Here is a 26,296-nt window from a genome sequence, read left to right as displayed (position 1 = left end):
GCCCCCCAGTGAATGGTACCCCTGACCAATTCAAGCCCTGTTAACTTCCGTAATTATTGTAAATAAAAATTTCCCCAGGGGGAGGAACCAAGATGGCGGAGTAGACGGACATGCTCTCACTCCCTCTTGCAAGAACACCAGAATCACAACTAGCTGCTGGACAATCATTGACAGGAAGACACTGGAACTCACCAAAAAAGATACCCCACATCCAAAGACAAAGGAGAAGCCACAATGAGACGGTAGGAGGGGCTCAATCACAGTAAAATCAAATGCCATAACTGGTGGGTGGGTGACTCACAGACTGGAGAATAATTATACCACAGAAGTCCACCCACTGGAGTGAAGGTTCTGAGCCCCACGTCAGGCTTCCCAACCTGGGAGCCTGGCAACGGGAGGAGGAATTCCTACAGAGAATCAGACTTTGAAGCCTAGTAGGAATTGATTGCAGGACTTCAACAGGACTGGGGGATACAGAGACTCCACTCTTGGAGGGCACAAAGTAGTGTGTGCATTGGGACCCAGGGGAAGGAGCAGTGACCCCAGCGGAGACTGAACCAGACCTACCTGCTAGTGTTAGAGGGTCTCCTGCAGGGGTGGGGGGGTGGCTGTGGCTCATCGTGGGGACAAGGAAACTGGCAGCAGAAGTTCTGGGAAGTACTCCTTGGCGTGAGCCCTCCCAGAGTCTGCCATTAGCCCCACCAAAGAGCCCAGGTAGGCTCCAGTGTTGGGCTGCCTCAGGCCAAACAACCAACAGGGAGGGAACCCAGACCCACCCATCAACAGTCAAGCGGATTAAAGTTTTACTAAGCTCTGCCCACCAGAGCAACAGTCAGCTCTACCCACCACCAGTCCCTCCCATCAGGAAACTTGCACAAGCCTCTTAGATAGCCTCATCCACCAGAGGGCAGACAGCAGAAGCAAGAAGAACTACAATCCTGCAGCCTGTGGGGGGGAAAAAAAAATTCACAGAAACAGAGACAAGATGAAAAGGCAGAGGGCTACGTACCAGATGAAGGAACAATATAAAACCCCAGAAAAAACAACTAAATCAAGTGGAGATAGGCAACCTTCCAGAAAAAGAATTCAGAATAATGAGAGTGAAGATGATCCAGGACCTCAGAAAAAGAATGGAGGCAAAGATCGAGAAGATGCAAGAAATGTTTAACAAAGACCTAGAAGAATTAAAGAACAAACAAACAGAGATGAACAATACAATAACTGAAATGAAAACTACACTAGAAGGAATCCATAGCAGAATAACTGAGGCAGAAGAACGGATAAGTGACCTGGAAGACTTGAATGGTGGAATTCACTGCTGCGGAACAGAATAAAGAAAAAAGAATGAAAAGAAATGAAGACAGCCTAAGAGACCTCCGGGACAATATTAAACGCAACAACATTCCCATTATAGGGGTCCCAGAAGGAGAAGAGAGAGAGAAAGGACGCAAGAAAATATTTGAAGAGATTATAGTCGAAAACTTCCCTAACATGGGAAAGGAAATAGCCACCCAAGTCCAGGAAGCGCAGCAAGTCCCATACAGGATAAACCCAAGGAGAAACACGCTGAGACACACAGTAATCAAATTGGCAAAAATTAAAGACAAAAATTATTGAAAGCAGCAAGGGAAAAATGAAAAGTAACATACAAGGGAACTCCAATAAGGTTAACAGCTGATTTCTCAGCAGAAACTCTACAAGCCAGAAGGGAGTGGCATGATATAAAGTGATGAAAGGGAAGAAACTACAACCAAGATTACTCTATCTGGCAAGGATCTCATTCAGATTCGATGGAGAAATCAAAAGCTTTACAGACAAGCAAAAGCTAAGAGAATTCTGCACCACCAAACCAGCTCCACAACAAATGCTAAAGGAACTTCTCTAAGTGGGAAACACAAGAGAAGAAAAGGACCTACAAAAACAAACCCAAAACAATTAAGAAAATGGTAAAGGAACATACACATCAATAATTACCTTAAACGTGAATGGATTAAATGCTCCAACCAAAAGACACAGGCTTGCTGAATGGATACAAAAACAAGACCCATATATATGCTGTCTACAAGAGACCCACTTCAGACCTAGGGACACATACAGACTGAAAGTGAGGGGATGGAAAAAGATATTCCATGCAAATGGAAATCAAAAGAAAGCTGGAGTAGCTATACTCATATCAGATAAAATAGACTTTAAAATAAAGAATGTTACAAGAGACAAGGAAGGACACTACATAATGATCAAGGGGTCAATCCAAGAAGAAGATATAACAATTATAAATATATATGCACCCAACATAGGAGCACCTCAATACATAAGGCAAGTGCTAACAGCTATAAAAGAGGAAATCGACAGTAACACAATAATAGTGGGGGACTTTAACACCTCACTTACACCAATGGACAGATCATCCAAAATGAAAACAAATAAGGAAACAGAAGCTTTAACTAACACAATAGACCAGATAGATTTAATTGATATTTATAGGACATTCCATCCCAAAACAGCAGATTACACATTCTTCTCAAGTGCACACGGAACATTCTCAAGGATAGATCACATCTTGGGTCACAAATCAAGCCTCAGTAAATTTAAGAAAACTGAAATCATATCAAGCATCTTTTCTGACCACAACGCTATGAGATTAGAAATGAATTACAGGGAAAAAAACGTAAAAAACACACATAGAGGCTAAACAATACGTTACTAAATAACCGAGATCACTCAAGAAATCAAAGAAGAAATCAAAAAATACCTAGAAACAAATGACAATGAAAACATGACGACCAAAACCTATGGGATGCAGCAAAAGCAGTTGTAAGGGGGAAGTTTATAGCTATACAAGCCTACCTCAAGAAACAAGAAAAATCTCAAGTAAACAATCTAACCTTACACCTAAAGGACCTAGAGAAAGAAGAACAAACAAAACCCAAAGCAGAAGGAAAGAAATCATAAAGACCAGAGCAGAAATAAGTAAAATAGACACAAAGAAAACAACAGCAAAGATCAATAAAACTAAAAGCTGGTTCTTTGAGAAGATAAACAAAATTGATAAACCATTAGCCAGACTCATCAAGAAGAAGAGGGAGAGGACTCAAATCAATAAAATTAGAAATGAAAAAGGAGAAGTTACAACAGACACCACAGAAATATAAAGCATCCTAAGAAACTACTACAAGCAACTCTATGCCAATAAAATGGACAACCTGGAAGAAATGGACAAATTCTTAGAAAGGTATAACCTTCCAAGACTGAAACAGGAAGAAATAGAAAATATGAACAGACCAATCACAAGCAATGAAATTGAAACTGTGATTAAAAATCTTCCAACAAACAAACGTCCAGGACCAATGGCTTCACAGGTGAATTCTATCAAACACTCAGAGAAGAGCTAACACCCATCCTTCTCAAACTCTTCCCAAAAATTGCAGAGGAAGGAACACTCCCAAACTCATTCTATGAGGCCACCAGCACCCTGATACCGAAACCAGACAAAGATACTACCAAAAAAAAAAAAAAAAAAAAAAAAATTACAGACCAATATTACTGATGAATATAGATGCAAAAATCCTCAACAAAATACTAACAGAATCCAACAGCACATTAAAAGGATCAAATACCATGATCAAGTGGGATTTATCCCAGGGATGCAAGGATTCTTCAATATATGCAAATCAATCAATGTGATACACCATATTAACAAATTGAAGAATAAAAACCATATGAGCATCTCAATAGATGCAGAAAAAGCTTCTGACAAAATTCAACACTCATTTATGATAAAAACTCTCCAGAAAGTGGGCATAGAGGGAACCTACCTCAACATAATAAAGACCATATATGACAAACCCACAGCAGACATCATTCTCAATGGTGAAAAACTGAAAGCATTTCCTCTAAGATCAGGAACGAGACAAGGATGTCCACTCTCACCACTATTATTCAACATAGTTTTGGAAGTCCTAGCCACGGCAATCAGAGAAGAAAAAGAAATAAAAGGAATACAAACTGGAAAAGAAGAAGTAAAACTGTCACTGTTTGTAGATGACATGATACTATACATAGAGAATCCTAAAAATGCTACCAGAAAACTACTAGAGCTAATCAGTGAATTTGGTAAAGTTGCAGGATACAAAATTAATGAACAGAAGTATCTTGCATTCCTATACACTAATGATGAAAAATCTGAAAAAGAAATTGTGGAAACACTCCCATTTACCATTGCAACAAAAGGAATAAAATACCTAGGAATAAACCTACCTAGGGAGACAAAAGACATGTATGCAGAAAACTGTAAGACACTGTTGAAAGAAATTAAAGATGATACCAACAGATAGAGAGATATACCATGTTCTTGGATTGGAAGAATCAATATTGTGAAAATGACTATACTACCCAAAGCAATCTACAGATTCAATGCAATCCCTATCAAATTACCAATGGCAGTTTTTACGGAACTAGAACAAATCATCTTAAGATTTGTATGGAGATACAAAAGACCCCGAATAGCCAAAGCAGTCTTGAAGGAAAAAAATGGACTGAAGGAATCAGACTCCCTGACTTCAGACTACACTACAAAGCTACAGTAATGAAGACAATATGGTACTGGCACAAAAACAGAAACATAGATCAATGGAACAAGATAGAAAGCCCAGAGATTAAACCCACACACCTATGGTCAACTAATCTATGACAAAGGAGGCAAAGATATACAATGGAGAAAAGACAGTCTCTTCAATAAGTGGTGCTGGAAAACTGGACAGCTACATGTAAAAGAATGAAATTAGAACACTCCCTAACACCATACACAAAAATAAACTCAAAGTGGATTCAAGACGTGAATGTAAGACCGGACACTATAAAACTCCTAGAGGAAAACATTGGAAGAACACTCTTTGACATAAATCACAGCAAGATCTTTTTTGATCCACCTCCTAGAGTAATGGAAATAAAAACAAAAACAAATGGGACCTAATGAAACTTCAAAGCTTTTGCACAGCAAAGGAAACCATACACAAGACAAAAAGACAACCCTCAGAATGGGAGAAAATATCTGTAAACGAATCAACGGACAAAGGATTAATCTCCAAAATACATAAACAGCCCATGCAGCTCAATATTAAACGAACAATCCAATCCAAAAGTGGGCAGGAGACCTAAATAGACATTTCTCCAAAGAAGACATACAGATGGCCAAGAAGCACATGAAAAGCTGCTCAAGGGCTTCCCTGGTGGCGCAGTGGTTGAGAGTCCACCTGCCGATGCAGGGGACACGGGTTCGTGACCCGGTCCAAGAAGATCCCATATGCCGCGGAGCGGGTAGGCCCGTGAGCCATGGCTGCTGAGCCTGAGCGTCTGGAGCCTGTGCTCCGCAACAGGAGAGGCCACAACAGTGAGAGGCCCACATACTGCAAAAAAAAAAAAAAAAATAGAAAACACTCCCATTTACCATTGCAACAAAAAGAATAAAATATCTAGGAATAAACCTACCTAAGGAGACAAAAGACCTGTATGCAGAAAATTATAAGACACTGATAAAAGAAATTAAAGATGATACCAACAGATGGAGAGATAATACCATGTTCTTGGATTGGAAGAATCAATATTGTGAAAATGACTATACTACCCAAAGCAATCTACAGATTCAATGCAATCCGTATCAAACTACCACTGGCATTTTTCACAGAACTAGAACAAAAAATTTCACAATTTGTATGGAAACACAAAAGACCCCGAATAACCAAAGCAATCTTGACAATGAAGAATGGAGCTGGAGGAATCAGCCTTCCTGGCTTCAGACTATACTACAAAGCTACAGTAATCAAGACAGTATGGTACTGGCACAAAACAGAAATATAGATCAGTGGAACAGGATAGAAAGCCCAGAGATAAACCCACGCACATATGGTCACCTTATCTTTGATAAAGGAGGCAAGAATATACAGTGGAGAAAGGACAGCCTCTTCAATAAGTGATGCTGGGAAACTAGACAGGTACATGTAAAAGTATGAAATTAGAACACTCCCTAACACCATAGACAAAAGTAAACTCAAAATGGATTAAAGACCTAAATGTAAGGCCAGACACTATCAAGCTCTTAGAGGAAAACATAGGCAGAACACTCTGACATAAATCACAGCAAGATCCTTTTTGACCCACCTCCTAGAGAAATAGAAATAAAAACAAAAATAAACAAATGGGACCTAATGAAACATCAAAGCTTTTGCACAGCAAAGGAAACCATAAACAAGACCAAAAGACAACCCTCAGAATTGGAGAAAATATTTGCAAATGAAGAAACTGACAAAGGATCAATCTCCAAAATTTACAAGCAGCTCATGCAGCTCAATATCAAAAAAACAAACATCCCAATCCAAAAATGGGCAGAAGACCTAAATAGACGTTTCTCCAAAGAAGATATACAGATTGCCAACAAACACATGAAAGAATGCTCAACATCATTAATCATTAGAGAAATGCAAATCAAAACTACAATGAGATATCATCTCACACCGGTCAGAATGGCCATCATCAAAAAATCTAGAAACAATAAATGCTGGAGAGGGTGTGGAGGAAAGGGAACCCTCTTGCACTGTTGGTGGGAATGTAAATTGATACAGCCACTATGGAGAACAGTATGGAGGTTCCTTAAAAAACTAAAAATAGGGGCTTCCCTGGTGGCGCAGTGGTTGGGAGTCCGCCTGCCGATGCAGGGGACACGGGTTCGTGCCCTGGTCCGGGAAGATCCCATATGCCGCGGAGCGGCTGGGTCCGTGAGCCACGGCCGCTGAGACTGCGCGTCCGGAGCCTGTGCTCTGCAACGGGAGAGGCGACAACAGTGAGAGGCCCACGTACCGCAAAAAAAAAAAAAAAACTAAAAATAGAACTACCATATGACCCAGCAATCCCACTACTGGGCATATACCCTGAGAAAACCATAATTCAAAAAGAGTCACGGGGGCTTCCCTGGTGGTGCAGTGGTTGAGAGTCCGCCTCCAATGCAGGGGACACGGGTTCGTGCCCTGGTCTGGGAAGATCCCACATGCCGCGGAGCGGCTGGGCCCGTGAGCCATGGCCACTGGGCCTGCGCGGCCGGAGCCTGTGCTCCACAACGGGAGAGGCCACAACAGTGAGAGGCCCACGTATTGCAAAAAAAAAAAAAAAAGAGAGTCATGTACCAAAATGTTTATTGCAGCTCTATTTACAATAGCCAGGACTGGAAGCAACCTAAGTGTCCATAACAGATGAATGGATAAAGAAGATGTGGCACATACATACAATGGAATATTACTCAGCCATAAAAAGAAACGAAACTGAATTATTTGTAGTGAGGTGGATGGACCTAGAGTCTGTCATACAGAGTGAAGTCAGTCAGAAAGAGAAAAGCAGATACTGTATGCTAACACATATATATGGAATCTAAGAAAAAAAAGTTCATGAAGAACGTAGGGGCAAGATGGGAATAAAGACACAGACCTACTAGAGAATGGACTTGAGGATATGGGGAGGGGGAAGGGTAAGCTGTGACAAAGTGAGAGAGTGGCATGGACATATATACACTACCAAACGTAAAATAGATAGCTAGTGGGAAGCAGCCACATAGCACAGGGAGATCAGCTCAGTGCTTTGTGACCACCTAGAGGGGTGGGAAAGGGAGGGTGGGAGGGAGGAAGATGCAAGAGGGAAGAGATATGGGAACATATGTATATGTATAACTGATTCACTTTGTTATAAAGCAGAAACTAACACAGCATCGTAAAGCAATTATACTCCAATAAAGATGTTAATAAATAAATAAATAAAAATGTATCCGCTAAGTATCTAAGTTATTCTGCTAAAGAAGGTAAAGGAAAATTTGCTCTTCATTAATGAACCGTTAGGAAATATCATCATGAAAATGGAAAATTAAATAAAAGTAAATGGAAATGACAAAACTGAAAAAATACCATATCTAAAAATGAAAAATTCACTGGCCAGAACTTAGTAGCATATTGGAGATGACAGATCAACAGAAATCAATCTGAAGAACAGAGAGGGGGGAAAAAAAAAAAAAGACAGGCTCAACAACCTGTGGGACAATGTAAAAAGGACTAATACACATGTAACTGTAGTCCCCAAAAGGGGGAGAGAGGGGAACAGAAAAAAACCATGATAGGGCTTCCCTGGTGGCGCAGTGGTTGAGAGTCTGCCTGCCGATGCAGGGGACACGGGTTTGTGCCCCGGTCTGGGAAGATCCCACATGCCGCAGAGCGGCTGGGCCCATGAGCCATGGCCACTGGGCCTGCGTGTCCAGAGCCTGTGCTCTGCAACGGGAGAGGCCACAACAGTGAAAGGCCCGTGTACCACAAAAACAAAAAAACAAAAAAAAAAACCATGATAGAATAATGCCCCAAAATTCCCCAAATTTGGCTCTAGCCATACATTTATAGATTCAGAAATCTCAGCAAGCCCTAAGCAGGGAAAATACAAAGAAAAGCATGTTTCCTCAGTTACGACACAGTCAAAGAGCTGAACACCAAACATATACAGAAAACTCTGAAAGTAGTCAGAGGTTTAAAAAGAAAAGTAACAAAAAAACCAAGGTAATAATTGTGTAAATGACAGCTGATTTCTCATCAGAAACAGCAGAGGCCAGAACAGGGGAACAGTATCTTTAAAGGAGTGAAAAAATAAACCAAACTAGAATTCTATATCCAGTGAGAATATCCTTCGAGAATGAAGATGAAATACACATTCAGAAAAACAAAATTTAAATGAATACACTGCCACCTGTACAAGAAATGCTAGACAACTAAAATGCTATCAGGTAGAAACTCAAATCTTCAGGAAAATAAGAGCACAGAAAATGGTAAATTATCTGGATGAGTATAAAAACACTTTTTCATTTGATTAAAAAATACGTATGAGTGCTTAAAACAAATATTTTAACATTGTATTAGGGAGTTTAGAAGGTATAGAGGGGCAGTACAAATGACAACTACAGAATAAAGCAAGTGGGGAAAAAGGTTTAATTTGAAGTGTGCAATTGCACTGTTCTTAAATTTTACATAAAGTGGTATCCAGAATAAGTAGAAAAGGAAAAGTGAAGGCTGTATATTGTAATCCCTTTGAGCAGGGGTCAGCAAACTTTTTGTTAAATGGCCAAAATAGTAACTAGTTTAGGCTCTGGGGGCTAAGAGACAAAATTGAGGATTATATAGGTATTTACATAACCGTTTAAAGTTTCACCCTCCTGGGTGAAATCCATTCTTACAATTTTTTTAGAATTCCATTTCAATTTCCCAGTTGGCTTTTTATAGCCTTCCTTCCTCCCACTGGGCTTGCCTTTTTTCTTTAGCTCACTCAGTTTTACTTCCACATTCTTGCTTGATCTTTTAAAAATATAGTAACAAGAGCAAGAAGCCTATGAATGTGGGAGAGAACTGAGTGAGGCAGAGAGGGCAAAAAGGGAAAGCTCGAGTGCAGATGAAGGGCTGGAAGGTCACATGGTGGGCAGCACACAGGGTGGCCCCAGGGCCAGCACAACAGCCTCCCTCCCCAGCACCTGAGCGACGCCTTCTTGCCCCCAACCCCCTGGGCTGCCCAGTGTTCCCCACTCACCCGGGCCGGTGGCAGGTGGGCATTTTCTCTCTTCTCTCCAGGTTTCCTTCCCTTGCTCCAGCTGGGTGATGAGTTTGGGTTTAGAAAATGGAATCCCTGCTCATAGGAAAAGAAAACAATATGGCTGTAGGTTATAGGCTCAAAAGCCAGTTCCTGAACTCAGAGCCACACTGGGTGGGGAATTTCAAAAGGTGGTGGGAAAGACCTGAGAGTGGGGAGCTCTCTGCAGGGGAGGGGAAACCAGGATGACAGCTCACTGACCCGACTCCATCCTGGGGAGAGAACAACTCCCTCATTTAAAAGAAGATAATAACTAGGAAGACATGTCATGCTTACCCAAGAGACTGGGAGAAAAGGCCTAGAAATGCAGATTATCACATACACAACACACAGACACACATGCACCTCTACACATTTCAATTCTACAAAATCAGACCTTCTCTGGGGAAAGAGGGAACAGAGTGTCTCTGCTTTTGAGTCCAACCCAAAGGCAAAGTCAGAAAGCAAGATAGCTGCTTCAAGCACAGCCTAAAGTACCCAGCTGCTGGGATACGGGTCCTGAGAGATGCCAGGCTTACCCAGCGAGACCAGGTTGCTGTAGTTCTCCAGCATCACCTCCCGGTACAGGGACCTCTGAGCAGGGCTCAGCAGCATCCACTCCTCCTGGGTGAAATCCACAGCCACATCTCTGAATGCCATGTGTGCCTGTAACACAGAATACAGCCCTGCTCACCCAGGAGCCAGCCTTGCCCAGGACTCAGGGTCAGGGGCAGGCAGAAGCCTGCCCGGGGAGAGGTAGGTGAGATATCTAGATCTTGTCTTTGACCCTGGTGCTCTGTGTTCCAAGACTTTTAACCCCTGTCACTATTAAGGCAGTGGCACTTAACCTACACATTCGAGATACTGAATAGGCTGTTTCGGAGAATACCTACCAAAAAATGGAGTCTTTAACTTTCGGGAACATTAGGCTGAGGGAAGAGCAAATAACAAGAGCAAATCTAGGCTGAGGGAAGAGCAAATAACATAAAAATTAAACAACAGTAAAGCAACAGACTTTAAGAATTTAAAAGAATAGTCTGAACAATGTTTTTTTTTTAAGCTTTGGTTCTGTTACTTGTTTGTTTATTTATTTATTTTTGGCTGCGTTGGGTCTTCGTTGCTGCACGTGGGCTTTCTCTAGTTGCGGCGAGTGGGGGCTACTTTTTGTGGTGCATGGGCTTCTCACTGGGTGGCTTCTCCTATGGCGGAGCACGGGCTCTAGGCACGCGGGCTTCAGAAGTTGTGGCTCGCGAGCTCTACAGCACAGGCTCAGTAGTTGCGGCGCATGGGCTGAGTTGCTCCACGGCACGTGGGATCTTCCCGGACCAGGGCTCGGACCCATGTCCCCTGCATTGGCAGGCGGACTCTTAACCACTGCGCCACCAGGGAAGCCCTGAACAATGGTTTTAAATGTTGAAGCATCAGAATGAAGTTAGTACCATTCAATTATGGCAAAGACCAAATACAACTCAGTCCTTCCCTTCAATCCCATGGGGCCTCTTCGGCCTTCCCTGGCCTGAGAGGCACAAGCAGCGAGTGGTAAAGAGCATGAACTTGAATCCTACTGCCTTGGTTTGGGGCCCACCCCCCCGTCAACTAGCACCTCTGTTTTCTCACTTACGAAATGTGGGTAACAGTCCATTAAACTTCCCGTCCCACACTGTGGATGCTCAGCGTGGACGTTCTTGGCTACTTGGTCTACAAATTCATCTCTATGTGCCATTCTCATCCGCCTGCCCCATTTTACTATCTTTACCTCAACACTATTTCAAAATGGAGAGTGCACTGGAATACAGACATCAGGAAAGGTTTCATGAGAGGCCCAGGAACTTGGTCTTGAGGGAAGGGCAGGAATCAAGGGAAGAGGAAGGTGCCAGGTATTCCTGATGAGGCGTGTGGGGAGCAAAGCAGAGGACACTGTGGGCCAAGAAAGAGAGAGCCTGAATCATGGGAAGCAGGACCACTTGGGAGGAATAAAAGGCACCTAGTGGTAGAATACAGAATAGGTCGCGTGTAGTAGCAGCCTGTAGGTTTTAAATTTTTATTGTAAAATATACAGAAACATTTTACTACTTTTACCATTTTTAAGTGCATATTTCAGTACATTAAGTATGTTGACACTGTTGTACAACCACCACCACTTTCCATCTCCAGAATTTGTTCATCATCCCATGCTGAAACTCTGTAACCATTAAACCCTGACTCCCTCTTTCTCACAAACCCTGGTAAACAACCATCATTTTACTTTGTCTCCATGTATTCAATATTTGGCTAGTCTGTGTATCACAAATAAGTGGAATCATACAGTATTTGTCCTTTTGTGCTGGCTTATTTCATTTAGCATAATGTCTTCAAGTGTCAGCCATGTACTCCAAAGAAGACATACAGACGGCCAGGAGGCACATGACAAGATGCTCCACATCACTGATTCTTAGAGAAATGCAAATCAAAACTACAATGAGATATCACCTCACACTAGTCACCATCAAAAAGTCTACAAACAATAAATGCTGGAGATGGTGTGAAAAGGGAGCCTTCCCACACTGTTGGTGGGAATGCAAATTGGTGCAGCCACTGTGGCAAACAGTATGGAGGTTCCTTAAAAAACTAAAAATAGAGCTACTGTATGATCCAGCAATCCCACTCCTGGGCACATATCCAGAGAAAACCATGGTTTGAAAGGATACATGTACACCAATGTCCACTGCAGCACTGTTTACAACAGCCAAGACATGGAAGCAACCTAAATGTCCATCGACAGATGAATGGATAAAGATGATGTGGTACATATATGCAATGGAATATTACTCAGCCATAAAAAAGAATGAAATAATGCCATCTGCAGCAATGTGGATGGACCTGGAGTGACGTAAGTCAGACAGAGAAAGACAAATATCATATGATTTTGCTTATATGCAGAATCTAAAAAAAAAAAAATGACACAAATGAACTTATTTACATAACAGAAACATTCTCACAGACTTAGAAAACAAAAATGGTTACCAAAAGGGAAAGGTGGGGAGGAGGGATAAATTGGGAGTTTGAGATTGACATATACATACTACTATATTTAAAATAGATAACCAACAAGGACCTACTGTATAGCACAGGGACCTCTGCTCAGTATTCTGTAACAACCTAAATGGGAAAAGGATTTGAAAAAGAATAGATACATGTATATGTATAACTGAATCACTGTGCTGTACACCACAAACAAAACATTGTGAACTATACTACAATATAAAATTTAAAAAAAATTAAAAAAAAAAGTTTCAGCCATGTTGAAGCATGTACTCAGAATTTCCTCCTTTTTAAGGCTAAAAAATACTCTACTGTGTGTATATACCATTCCTCCACAGACGGACACTGGGTTTGTATCCACCTTTTAGCTATTGTGAATAATACTACCATACAAATTGCTTTCAGTTCTTTTGGGTATATATTGCTGAATCAAATGGTAATTCTATGTTCAGTTTCTTCAGGAAACTGAAGTTGAATTGCTGAATCAAATGGTAATTCTATGTTCAGTTTCTTCAGGAAACACTGTACTGTTTTCCACAGAAGCCACACCATTTTATATCCCCACTAACAATGTAAAAGGATTCTAGTATCCCTACATCCTTGACGACACTTGCTGCTCTCTGAGTTTTTGGTAATAGCCATCATGTGAAATGTATAAAGTGATCTCTCATTGTGGTCTTTATTTGCATTTCCCTAATGATTAGTGACAGTAACCATCTTTTTATGTGCTTATTTGCTATCTGTATATCTTCTTGGCAAAAACGTCTATTCAAGTCCTTTGACGGTTCTTGAATTGGGGTGTTTGGTTTTTGTTGTTGCTCTCTGAGATCTTTATATATTCTGGACATTAATTACTTATCGGATATATGACTTGCAAATATACACTCTTTAATGCACAAAAGTTTTTAACCTTGATAAAGTCCAATTTATCTATTTTTTCTTTTGTTGCCTGGGCTTTTGGTGTTATTACCCAACAAATCATAACTAAATCCAACTTCATGAAGCTTTTCCTCAATGTTTTCTTCTAAGAGTTTTACAGTTTTAGCTCTTACCTTTTTAGGTCTTTGATCCATTTTGAGTTAATTTTCATTCTCTTCCATGTGGGTATAAGTTTTCCCAGCAGTGTCTATTGAATAGACTGTCCTTTCCACATGGAATGGTCTTGGTAGTGTTGTTGAAAATCACCTGATCATACATCCGTGATTAAGTTCTGAGCTCTCTGTTGCTGCTCTCAAGATTCTGTTGCCTTTGGCTTGATTTTAATGTATCTTGGTGTGGGTCTCTTTTAAGAGGTTATCCTACTTAGAGTTCATTAAGCTTCTTGGTTCCTCTTCATGTTTTCTATCTCTTTACTGACATTTCCATTTTGTTTTTACATTGTTTTCTTGACCTGGTTCATGTTTTCCATTAGCTCTGACAGCTGTCTTAGAGTCTTTTGTCTAGTAAGCCCACATAGTATGGCAACTCTGGAACTCAGATTCCCCAGATTTGCTTGGTTTTTGTTTTTGTTGTTGTAGTGTGTCTCCGTGCCAGGGTTCAATCTGAGGTGTAAACTAAAGGTTTTTCTTGCATCTTTTCTGATCCTGTGCCTTTCCACGGGTAGTATTTCCAGGGATGGTAACTTCCTAAACTGACCAAGTCATGGGTCAAACAGGCTGCAGGTAAGATAAGTTACACTTCCAGGACTAGAGCTGGACTTTGCCAGGTGCCAACAAGGTGGTCAAGACAAGAGAAAGGATTGTGTCCATCCTGCGACAGCCAGTGTGGAAATGCAGGAAACACTCACCATTACCCTGGCTTCCCAGGACCCTGTGGCCATTTTTCCTGGTATCACTAAAGGATGATATCTCAGAAGGCAGATCCGTGTAAGGAAAGCAGAAATTAGAGGGTGTCAGCTGGAAATGCTCTCCCAGTGAGCGAGGCAGGGTCTGCTCTCCAACCCCACAGCTGGGGGAGGGGTGGCACGGTGGAAGTGTAACACTCTGGTTTTTACCAGGGCCCTGGAAAAAAGTTCAGAGTCAGGCCTTCAGTAGGTTTGGTCCCAAACTCTCCTGATCCCAACAAACTAAATGTAGAAGGACGTTTTTCAGGCTCTCTACTTGACTGTAGATGGTAACACATCATTATTAATTTGAGGGGTTGTGAAAATGGTATTATTGTGGTTGTTTTTTTTAAAAATATACACTGAAGTATTTATAGATGAAATGATCCATGGGATTGCTTTTAAAAACACTTCAGGAGGGCTTCCCTGGTGGTACAATCGTTAAGAATCCGCCTGCCAATTCCGGAGACACGGGTTCAAGCCCTGGTCCAGGAAGAACCCATGTGCCATGGAGCAACTAAGCCCATAAGCCCTAGAGGCCGTGCTCTGCTGAGCCCTAGAGCATGTGCTCTGCAATGGGAGAAGCCACAACAATGAGAAGCCCACGCACTGCGGCTGCAACAAGAGAAAGCCCACAGGCAGCAATGAAGATCCAACACAGCCAAAAATAAATAAATGTATTTATAAAAACAAACAAAAAAAAAACACTTCAGGAAAAATTGGACAAACCACCCCCCTCCCAAGATTGCTACACAGTGTTTACTGTTAAAGCTGGGGTTTTATTATAGTTTCCTTGCTTTGAATATGTTTGAAATTTTTCCATTAATAAAAAATTATTAAAAAATTCTCAAACACCAAAGGAACCCAAAAACCAAAAACCCAGATGCAACAAATATGGCAAAATATAAACAAGTGTTAAATCAAGATGATGCACATAAGGACGTTCATTATGCTATTGACTCCTTTATTTTTAAGATTTTTCTTTTAAAACGTAAAAAGTATATACAGAAAAAACACTGCATTGTGAACAAAACCAGAGAAACCTAAAGCAATAATGAAGGACAAAAATTGGCCATTAGAATCAATTATCAATTCATTTCCCCTTTGGTAACCATAAGTTTGTTTTTGAAATATGTGAGTCTGTTTCTGTTTTGCAAATAAGTGCGGGGAACTAAGATACTGCAAACCACACAGCCAAAAAAAAAAGAAAGAAATGAAGACTAAATTGTAAGACACCAAGGAAGAATAGAGTGAAATGAAAACATGATGGCCACTGAAAGCTAACAGGAGGAGATGAAAATGAAAGAAAGAAGTAAAAAGAGTTAGAGAAAAAATGGTTGAAATGGAAAACAGACAAACAAAGAATTTCATTTGTATAATTGCAGCTCCTGCAGAAGAAAACAAAGAAATAAACCAAAAAAGGGTTGGGGTGGGGGTGGGGAGGGAACAGAACTAATATTTAAAACTATAACCCAAGAAAACTTCAAAAATAGATGACATGAATCACAGCAATATCTTTCTTGACCCACCTCCTAGGGTAATGAAAATGAAAACAAAAATAAACAAGTGGGATCTAATTAAACTTAAAAGCTTTTGCACAGCAAAGGAAACCATAAGCAAAATGAAAAGACAACCCACAGGATGGGAGAAAATATGTGCACATGAAGCGATCACCAAGGGATTAATCTCCGAAATACACAAGCAGCCCATGCAGCTCTGTGTTAAAAAAACAACCCAATCAAAAAATGGGCAGAAGAGCTAAATAGACATTTCTTCAAAGAAGACATACATATGGCCAAAAAGCACATGAAAAGATGCTCAACATCACTCATTATCAGAGAAATGCAAATCAAAACTACAATGAAGGATCACCTAACACTGGTCGGAATGGCCATCATCAAAAAATCTACAAACAATAAATGCTGGAGAGGGTGTGGAGAAAAGGGAACCCTCTTGCACTGTTGGTGGGAATGTAAATTGGTATAACCACTATGGAGAACAGTATGGAAGTTCTTTAAAAAACTAAAAATAGAACTACCATATGATCCACCAATCCCACTCCTGGGTATATACCCAGAGAAAACCATAATTAGAAAAGATACATGCACCCCAATGTTCACTGCAGCACTAGTTACAGTAGCCAGGATATGGAAGCAACTTAAATGTCTATCAACAGAGGAATGGATAAAAAAGATGTGGTACATATATACAATGGACTATTAGCCATAAAAAAGAATGAAATAATGCCATTTGCAGCAACATGGATGGACCTAGAGATAATCATACTAAGTGAAATAAGTCAGAAAGAGAAAGACAAATATCATGTGATATCACTCATATGTGGAATCTAATTTTTTTTAATTTATTTATTTTCTTTATTTTTGACAGCGTTGAGTCTTTGTTGCTGTGCGCTGGCTTTCTCTAGTTGCGGCGAGTGGGGGCTACTCTTCCTTGCAGTGCATGGGCTTCTCACTGCGGTGGCTTCTCTTGTTGTGGAGCATGGGCTCTAGGCGCGCAGCCTTCAGTAGTTGTGGTGCCCAGGCTCAGTAGTTGTGGCTCACGGGCTCTAGAGCACAGGCTCAGTAGTTGTGGTGCACAGGCTTAGTTGCTCTGTGGCATGTGCGATCTTCCCGGACCAGGGCTCGAACCCGTGTCCCCTGCACTGGCAGGCGGATTCTTAACCACTGCGCCACCAGAGAAGCCCCTGGAATCTAATTTTTTAAAATGATATAACTGAACTTATTTACAAAACAGAAACAGACTCGCAGATTTCAAAAACAAACTTATGGTTACCAAAGGGGAAATGTGGGGGGGGGATAAATTAGGAGCTCGGGATTAACATACATACACTACTACATATAAAATATATAGATAGATATAGATAGATAACCAACAAGGACCTACTGTATAGCACAGGGAACTCTACTCAATACTCTGTAATAACCTATATGGGAAAAGAATCTAAAAAAGAATGAATATATGTATATGTATAACTGAATCACTTTGCTGTACACTTGAAACTAACACAACATTGTAAATCAACTGTACTCCAACAAAATTTTTTCTTTAAATGACCTGAATCTAAATATGAAAGGGCTTACAGAGTACAAGGGAAGAATTGACTCACAACCAACAACTTCAAGGTATCTACTGAAAAAACTATCAGACTTTGAAGAATAACAACAAAAATCCTAAGTGACTCTAGGCAAAAAATATACCAGACTTCCATCAGACTTTTCATAATCGTCATTCAACCCTTGTGCATTGCTAGGGGGAATGTACAATGGTGCAACCACTATGGAAAATAATATAGCAGTTCCTCAAAAAATTAAAAATAGAAATTATCAAAAAAAAAAAATTATCATATGATCTACCAGTTCCACTTCTGGGTATTTCCCCAAAAGAATTGAAAGCAGGGACTTGAACAGATATTTGTACACTTGTGTGAGCAGCATTATTCACAATAGCTACAATGTGAAAGTAATCCAAGTGTCTGTCAATAGATGAATGGATAAACAAAATGTGGTATATACATACAATGAATATTATTCAGCCTCAAAAAAAATTCTGACACATGCTACAACATGGATGAACTTTAAAGATATTATGCTAAGTGAAACAAACCAAACACAAAAGGACAAATACTGTATGATACCACTTATATGAGGTACCTAGAGTAATCCATAGAGACAGGAAGCAGAATGAAGGTTGAGAGCAGTTGGGGGGAAGGGGAAATAGAGAGTTACTGTTTAATGGGTACAGAGTTTCAGTTCTGCAGGTGGAGAGTGCGGATGGTTGCACAACAATATGAATGTACTTAACGCTACTGAACTATACACTGAAAATGGTTAAGATGGTAAATCTTATGTTATATATATTTTACCACATTAAATGCATGGCAAAAATATACCATCATTCAAAGCAATAAGAAAATATTCCACCATGACAAAGTGGGATTTACCCAGAAACGTAAGACTGGTTCAATATTAGAAAATCCATTACTATAATACACTATATTAATGAACAGATCCAAGAAGAAAAATCATGATTGCATTTATACATGCTGTATATTCTTTAACAAAACTCAACTCTCATTCTTCCAATATCCAATTCAATGTAAGATTGATGAATCCATAAAACTTTTCATTTTTAATTTTAGACTTAAAAAGAAGTTGCAAAAATGTCAATTCCCATATAACCGTCACTTAGTTTTCTCTAATGTTAACATCTTGGAAAACCAAAATACAATGATCAAAACCAGGAAATTAACATTGATATAATACTATTATCTAAACTACAACTCTTAACCACATTTCAACAGTTTTTCCACTAATGTCCTGTCCTTCCTCTGGTCCAGATATCAACTGAGCTTCCAACATTGCATTTAGCTGTCATATATCTTTCATCTCCTCCAATCTGTGACAGTTCCTTCTTTCATGAAAGTGACATTTTTGAACAACATCCGTCAATTTTGGTTTATCTGACTTTTAAAAAATGATTAGAATGATAGTTCATTTGGGGCTAGAATTCCTCAGAAGTCATGTGTCTTTTTCAGTGCACCCTATCAAGGGGTTCGTGATATTGATGTTTCATTATTGACGATGTTAACCTTAATCTTGATCACTTGGTTAAGGCAGTGTCTGCTGGCTTTCTCCATTACAAAGTCACTCTTTTTCCCTTTATAATTAATATGTATCTTGGGAGAGATACTTTGAGATTATACAAATAACGTATTTCTCTTCAATCTTCCACCCACTAATTTCAGCATAATTTTGTGGGACCTGTCTGCAACAATTATTACTGTGGTGTTGACCAAATGACAATGTTCTATTTCCCTCTTTCATTCTAAATTCATTAACTGGGGACTTCCCTGGTGGCACAGTGGATAGGACTCCATGCTCCCAATGCAGGGGGCCTGGGTTCGATCTCTGGTCAGGGAACTAGATCCCACATGCATGCCACAACTAAGAGTTTGCATGATGCAACTAAGGAGCCTGCCTGCTGCAACTAAGACCCGGTGCAACCAAATAAATAAATAAATATGAAAAATAAATAAATTAATTAATTAATTGGAATTCTTCTGTAAGCAAGAGTTGTCCCTTCTTATTTCAGCGTGGATTTACAGTTTATCCTATGGGTTATATTAGAATATTATCACTTTATTATATGTGGAATCTAAAAAAATGGTACAAATGAACTTAAAAAACAGAAATGAGTCACAGATATAGAAAATAAACTTATGGTTACTGGGGGGAAAGGTTGCGGGGGGAAGGGATAAATTGGGAGATTGCGACTGACATATACACACTACTATATATAAAATAGATAGCTAAAAAGAACCTACTATATAGCACAGGGAACTCTACTCAATACTCTGTAATGACCTATATAGGAATAGAATCTAAAAAACAGTGGATATATGTATATGTACAACTGATAACTTCGCTGTACAGCAGAAACGAACACAACACTGTATGGCAACTATACTCCAATAAAAAAATAAAAGAGGATGAGGTGAGAGAGTAGCATTGACATATATACACTACCAAATGTAAAATGGATGGATGGGAAGCTGCTGCACAGAACAGGGAGATCAACTCAATGCTTTGTGATGACCTAGAGGGGTGGGATAGACAGGGGTGGGATAGGGAGGGTGGGAGGGAGGCTCAAGAGGAAGGGGATATGGGGATATATGTGGGGATATGGGGATATATGTATACATATGGCTGATTCACTTTGTTGTACAACAGAAACTAACACAACATTGTGAAGCAATTTTACTCCAATAAAGATGTGAAAAAATAAAATAAAAAGAATATTATCACTATTTTGCTGCTCAAATTATTTCAACTTCAAACATTGGGAGCTGCTTCAGACTGACCTCATTCCTGCTTTAACCAATAAATGTGGCACAAGTGACAATGTGTCAGTTACAAGCTTAAGTCTTTTTTTTTTTTAATATTTATTTATTTATTTTGGCTGTGCTGGGTCTTAGCTGCAGCATGTCGGATCTAGTTCCCTGACCAGGGATTGAAGCCAGGCCCCCTCCATTGGGAGTGTGGAGTCTTACCCACTGGACCACCAGGGAAGTCCCACAGGCTTAAGTCTTAAGAAGGCTACACAGCTTATGCTCTCAGGAGGCGCGAGATGCCACTTTAAGAACTTCAACTCCCCTGCTGGAGGGACCACACAGAAGCAGAGGCCCCGATACTCCGCGAAGAGAGAGTGTGGGGCCCAGGTGCCCCCAGCCTTCCAGCCAGTCCACTAAAGCACCAGATGTGTGACGGAACCGTCTTGGATGGTCCAACCCAAAAGAGTCCACAAGTGACTTTGGGGGAAAATTCAGCTGGATCTATAACTCCCACGGAGCAGAAGGACTGCCCAGCGGATTTAACCGAAGGAACTGGGAGAGATGATAACATGGTGGCTCCTCTACGCCATGGTCTTGGGGAGCTTGTTGTGCAGCAATCAATAATGAAAGCCCTCACAGACATGCTGTGCCTCTGCCTTCTTCAGCTCTGTTAATGACAGAAGCATCCTTCCCATCACCCACATGCTGACTCGGGCACCAGGTGTACTTCTCTTCCTGCCAAATCACACCAGTTACCAAGGCCTACTGAGTCCACCTCCAAGAACTCTCTATGCCTCCCACCCCAACCCCATCTGGGGAAGGGACAGTCCCTCCTGAGAGAGGCTCTGCAGACCATCTCCCGACATCCCGGCCAGCCTGATCCATTCCTCCCAGAATTAGCTCCACCTACACATGGCTGGATTACTTATTAAAAATGTCCTAAGCTCTTACTGTGCGACAGACACTATCTTAGACCCTGGGGATACAGAAGTGAACAAAGACAAAAACATCTGCCCTCACTGACATGCAAGTTTAGAGAAGGAAGATGGACATATTAAATTAACAAATAAAACACACACCAGATCAGAAAGTAATGAGTGAGATAAAGAAAATAAAGCAGGGAAGCAGAAAAGAAGTAACACAAAAGAGACGGGGTTTTGAGATTTTAAATAGTGGTTAGGAAGGCCTTGCTGAGAAGATGATTGAATAAAAATCTGAAGGCTGTGAGGGATGAGCCAAGTGAGTAACTTTGAAGAGAGCATCACATGCAAGAGAACAGCCAGTGCAAAGGCCCTGAGGCGAGAGTTGGCCTGGCACAGTCAAGACACAGAGACAGTTCACTGTGGCTGGTATGCGGTGACTGACACTGAGTGGGGGAGGTTCTGACTTTGACTGAGGTGAGAAGCCACTGGAGGTCTTTGAGCAAATGCATGACCTGCCTGCTGAACTGACTAATACAGCTGTACTGAGAGGGACAAGGAAGGAAGCAGAGAGATCACTCAAGGGCTATGACCATCCAGGTGAGGTGGTGGCCCGGACCACAGCAGGAGCGACGGAGGCTGCTTACTGGGGATATGGAGTGTAAGAGCAAGAAAGGAGTCGAGGATGACTCCGAAGTTCTGAGCCTGAGGAAGCTGAAGGCGTTGCCATGTCTCTGCTCCCTTTTACAGCTGAACTCCCTGAAAGAACTGTCCATCCTCCACGGGGGCGGGGCATGTTTACAGGAGTTGATCAGAGTTTGTTGTTGGACACATCAAGTTTGGATGCCCATGAGATACCCAAGTGGAAATGCCAAGTAGACAGGAGACTGGGATTTGGAGTTGAAGGCAGAGATCTTGGCTGAACCTCAGAGGGATGGCATCTCAGGCCTTGAGAGTGGACGGGGCCACCAAGGAGAGATGGAGCTGAAGCGGGGCCTTCCACAGGGGTTCTGGGAGTAAAGAAGCCAGCCAAGGAGACAGAGGAGGCGCAGCCTATGAGGTAGGAGGAAAACCTGGAAACCAGGGACAGCAACATGAAAGGAGATCCTAAGACGAATGCAACTATGTAAAATGTTGCTGAGCATGGACTGGTATTTAGCCACAGGAAGCTCAGTGGTAACTTAGACAAAGAATATTTTTTAGTGGGTGAAGCTGAAAAGCCTTACGGGAATATTTAAAAGGCAATGGAAGGATATTAACGGAGACATCAAGAAAAGAGAATTCTTTCAAGGAGTTTAGCTCTGAAGGGGAGGAAAGCTGCAGGGCAAGAGCTGGAGGGAAACTGTGGTCCCTGCTCTGCTCAGGACCCTTTACTGGGTCCCTCCCGCACCCACATCAAGTCCACACTAACTTGCTATTCAGGGCTCACTCCACTAATGCCCACAGCGCACTCTCCAATCAGACTCCCCATGTGAACTTCCATCCTTCCAGCAAGGATGACACTCATGTCTTCACCATGCATCACTCACTTAGTCTCACTTAAGCCGGCACTCATTTAACCCGGTCCCAGGAACCCTATCAGTGGCTCAAGAAGCACAAGATGAGGCACCCGACCGTCAAAGGACCACCTCCCAGTCCAATGGGACAGCTGGACAGTCATGACACAGCCTGAGCCCTGGGGTCCTGATGTGTCAAGCATCCCACAGCGAATGGGAGCCCGGGAATACTGCCGGGGACGTGCAGCGTGCTCTGCCGGGGGAGCCCGTCCCAGCTCATCACAGGAGTTGATGCTCAAGCAGAGAGGTACGGAGAAACAAAAGCAGACAATGGAATAAGTTTCCATGCAGCTGTAAAGCAGGCTCTGACGAGTGTGGGGATTAGGGGAGGACACTGAAAGGGTGACTTGGAGAACAAGTTGGAAGCATTAATAATAATTCTAACGAACAGTTACTGAGTATTTATGTACTAGGCGCTCTAACCGCATGGCTAGGGTTATCACACCCAACATCCCTGTCAGGTGGACACCATTCTGATCCCCATTTGGCAGATGAGGAACAGAAGGCTCAGAGAGGCAACATAACATGCTCAGGGCCACACAGCTAGATATGGTGAAACTGAGATTTGAATCTGGGCAGTCTGACTTTGGAGTGGGGACAGAAGCAAACGATTAGAAAGGTCCCTTTCTAGCAGGCTGAATGGCAAGATCAGTATTTATACCTCAGGTGCCCAACTCAAGAGGCAGCGGTGGGGGAAGGGGGGGCAGAGGGAGAAGAAGATGGAGAAGAGGCAGGAGCAAGGGCACTGCAGGAGTGGAGACGGGGAAGGAGAAGGGGATCCAGCGCACAGCACAGGGGAGAGAACACGGCAGCCACCGAACAGGAGGTAAGTCTGGAAAGAACAAAGAGGCCCAGCTTGTACCAAGGGCAGAAGTTGCAGATGTTAACCAGATCTGCAAGGTTAGAAGAAATGCGGGGAGAGGGGCAGAGACAGGGAAAACCACCACACCGAATTCCACATACATCTCCCTCTCCTGTCTCTGACCAGAGCTGTTCTGACTGAAAGAAACTTTAAAACAACTGGAAAAGGAACTATTAATTTTGTTGGGTGTAATGATGAAATTGTGGTTATATTACAACAAGAAGTCCTTATGTGTAAGCTGCCTTCTGAGGTAACTGTGTGTGAAATGACAGGCCTGGGACAAAAAGGCAGTGAGAGCGCTGGACGGAACAAGACCAGAAGGCCGAGGCCTTCACGGCGGACAAGCCCCGGGAGTGAGCAGGTCTGAGCAAACGCTGAGACGGAGCGCTGGCGCCAGGATGGAGGGGTAGTGAAGGAGGACGCTGGGTCTGAAGAACAGTCCCTGTGAAAATGGCCACCCTTACAACAGGCCTTGCTTCCTGGGGAAACCAGCTGGGGCCCTGATCCCGGGATGGGGCATTACAAGGCACAAGATGTCAAAGTTGAGCGAAGGAAACCCACCCATGGTCCAGCAGGCAAAAGGCAAGCGGCCCCCACCTGAGGCTGGGCTGTCAGGAGCCCAGGGTCCTCCCCTGGCCCACCAGGCAGTCCTCTCTGGGCAGGCAGGAGCCACAGGGGGCAGAATGAGAACCGAAAGGTTCAGGAGAGTCGCTGGAAACTCTCAAGCTCCAGCAGGGTAGGGTTTCCTCTTCCTTAAAGGCATCAGGAAGGGACCTGACACAGAAGAAAAGACTGCGGGCAGCTTGCTGGGAACAGAGCTGTTATGTAGGCTAGAACACCGGGCCTCAGCTGATCCTCTCTCACCGCTGATCTTTACTAGGAAAGTTCACACTCACTGGGCACTTAGTATATACCGGAGACTGTTCCGGGCGCTGGATGAGTTTCATCTCATTCTAGCCTCACAACCCAGTGAAGTAAGATTTATTATTTTCATTTTACAGATGAGATAACCGAGGCACAGTGAGGTCAGTCTCTTGCCTAAGGTGACACAGTTATAAGGTGACAGAGTCTGGATGAAATCTGGCCGTGGAGGCCAGGCTCTTAAGCAGGGCAGTGACAGCGAACCTCTGCGGGTTGTAAGGATTCTCAGTGTATCATTCTGAGATGAATCAAGATTGTTCACGAGGTGATAAGGGTTAAGTCTGCGTGATGGATCTACGGAGTTCTATTTATTTCCCTTTAAAATTTCTCCGTAATAAAAATTTAAAATGGAACGTAAGATCCCAAAGCCGGGCCACACCAGAGATGTCTAAATCCTTGATTCCCGTGACCAATGATGGTTTCCAGGACCTCTGAAAAACTTGCTCGGTGGGCCCCAGACGACCTCTTCCTCCAAGTCCCAAACCCAGGGGCGACCAGCCAAACTGAGACACCCCCCACACGCACCCCGCAAGATCGCGCCAAAATGGCCACTCCACACCCAGCCCATCCCGGGCGCGTTGGCCCACGCCGGCCGCCCATCCGCGGGAGGCCTCAGCAAAGCCGAGGGGTAGCCGGGCCCGAAAGAAGACTACCAGCTCCCACCCACCAGAACTCGAGACACCTGGCACCGGGGCCTGCTGGCACCTGTCACCCCCTCGGAAACATAAGGCCCCCGAAGCTTACTTACTCAAACCCCTAAACCCGGGGACTCGTGGCATGAGCGACCGCCTCTCCCAATACCGCTATTTCGGCCAAGGCCGAACCTAGGAGGAAGCCGGAGCCCAGCAGCCGCCACCATTGGGCATCGCGGCTGGGCTTCACCCACGTCCCTCGGAGATGCGCGCCCACATTCCCCAAATGTGACACCCGGTAGGGCACGGCCTGAGCCACGACAGCGCGTCCCCGCCGCCACCTCCTCTCCCCACCACCCGAACCGTCTCCAGCCCCAGCCCGCAGGCCAGTCTTTCAGGACTTACCTTTCTGCGCGGGGAAGGGCACGGCTGCAGCGAGGGCCCGCGGGAGCCACACTCACCAGCGCCACCAAAGAACAAGGGGTCACTAGAGCCACCAGCTCGGGGGCCACTCCAGCAGGATGCCAGGACTACACTACCCAGAATCTTCGGTTCGCGCCAGGACCACACCTCCCAGTATGCTCGGCGCCATCAAGCGCGCCGCCCGCCAGGCGCTCCCACTGGCCTCTGAGGGAGCCGTTTCTGGGTGACATGCTCCGGCCACCGGAGAATGGCCACTGTGGCGCCCGGATTCCCCCTGTTTTTTTTTCTTCAAACCACGTGGAGAAGGCATGTAGCGAAAGCATGTAGCTTCTCTCCGTGCACTGACCCCTTTCTCTAATACCTCCGCCTCAAAGACTGCCCTCCCAACTGACCCCTGCAGTGACTTCCGCATCCGGTGCCGAGCCCGCCTCCTCGGTTGGCGGAAGTGACGTGTAAGGGGCGCTTCCGTTTGGCTCCTGGGGTGGGCGCCGGTGGGTGGCGCTGGGACGTGCGGTCTACCCAGCTCCAGTTGCGGGGAAACGAGGCTGTGCCCGCGCTCCGTGAGCGCCGCGCAGGCGTGGTGTCCACCAGTTCACATAACCCTTGAACTCACTTAAACCCATGGCGGGGGTGGTTACTGAGACTGGGAGAG

General features: G+C 43.2%; 1 protein-coding gene across 7 annotated transcripts in view; it reads right to left on the bottom strand.

Annotated features, from left to right (window-relative positions):
• Positions 1 to 26,036, bottom strand: part of ZNF133 (zinc finger protein 133) — a 28,429-nt gene extending 2,393 nt beyond the window's left edge. For 2 of the 7 annotated variants that reach the window (XM_073792601.1, XM_073792602.1), the window contains exons 1-4: positions 25,627 to 26,036; positions 14,444 to 14,657; positions 10,176 to 10,302; positions 9,598 to 9,693 (exon numbers count right to left, since the gene is read on the bottom strand). In XM_073792601.1, the coding sequence (XP_073648702.1) occupies positions 9,598 to 9,693; positions 10,176 to 10,302; positions 14,444 to 14,476 (256 nt within the window). In that variant the 5' untranslated portion in view covers positions 14,477 to 14,657; positions 25,627 to 26,036. The other 5 variants (XM_073792603.1, XM_019927531.3, XM_019927535.3 and 2 more) reach the window with 5 other exon arrangements.
• Positions 26,037 to 26,296: the final 260 nt, after the last annotated feature.

The sequence above is a fragment of the Tursiops truncatus genome, chromosome 15 (assembly GCF_011762595.2).
Source record: "Tursiops truncatus isolate mTurTru1 chromosome 15, mTurTru1.mat.Y, whole genome shotgun sequence".
Lineage (NCBI taxonomy): Eukaryota > Metazoa > Chordata > Mammalia > Artiodactyla > Delphinidae > Tursiops > Tursiops truncatus.
This window is presented reverse-complemented; position numbering and strand designations above follow the sequence as displayed.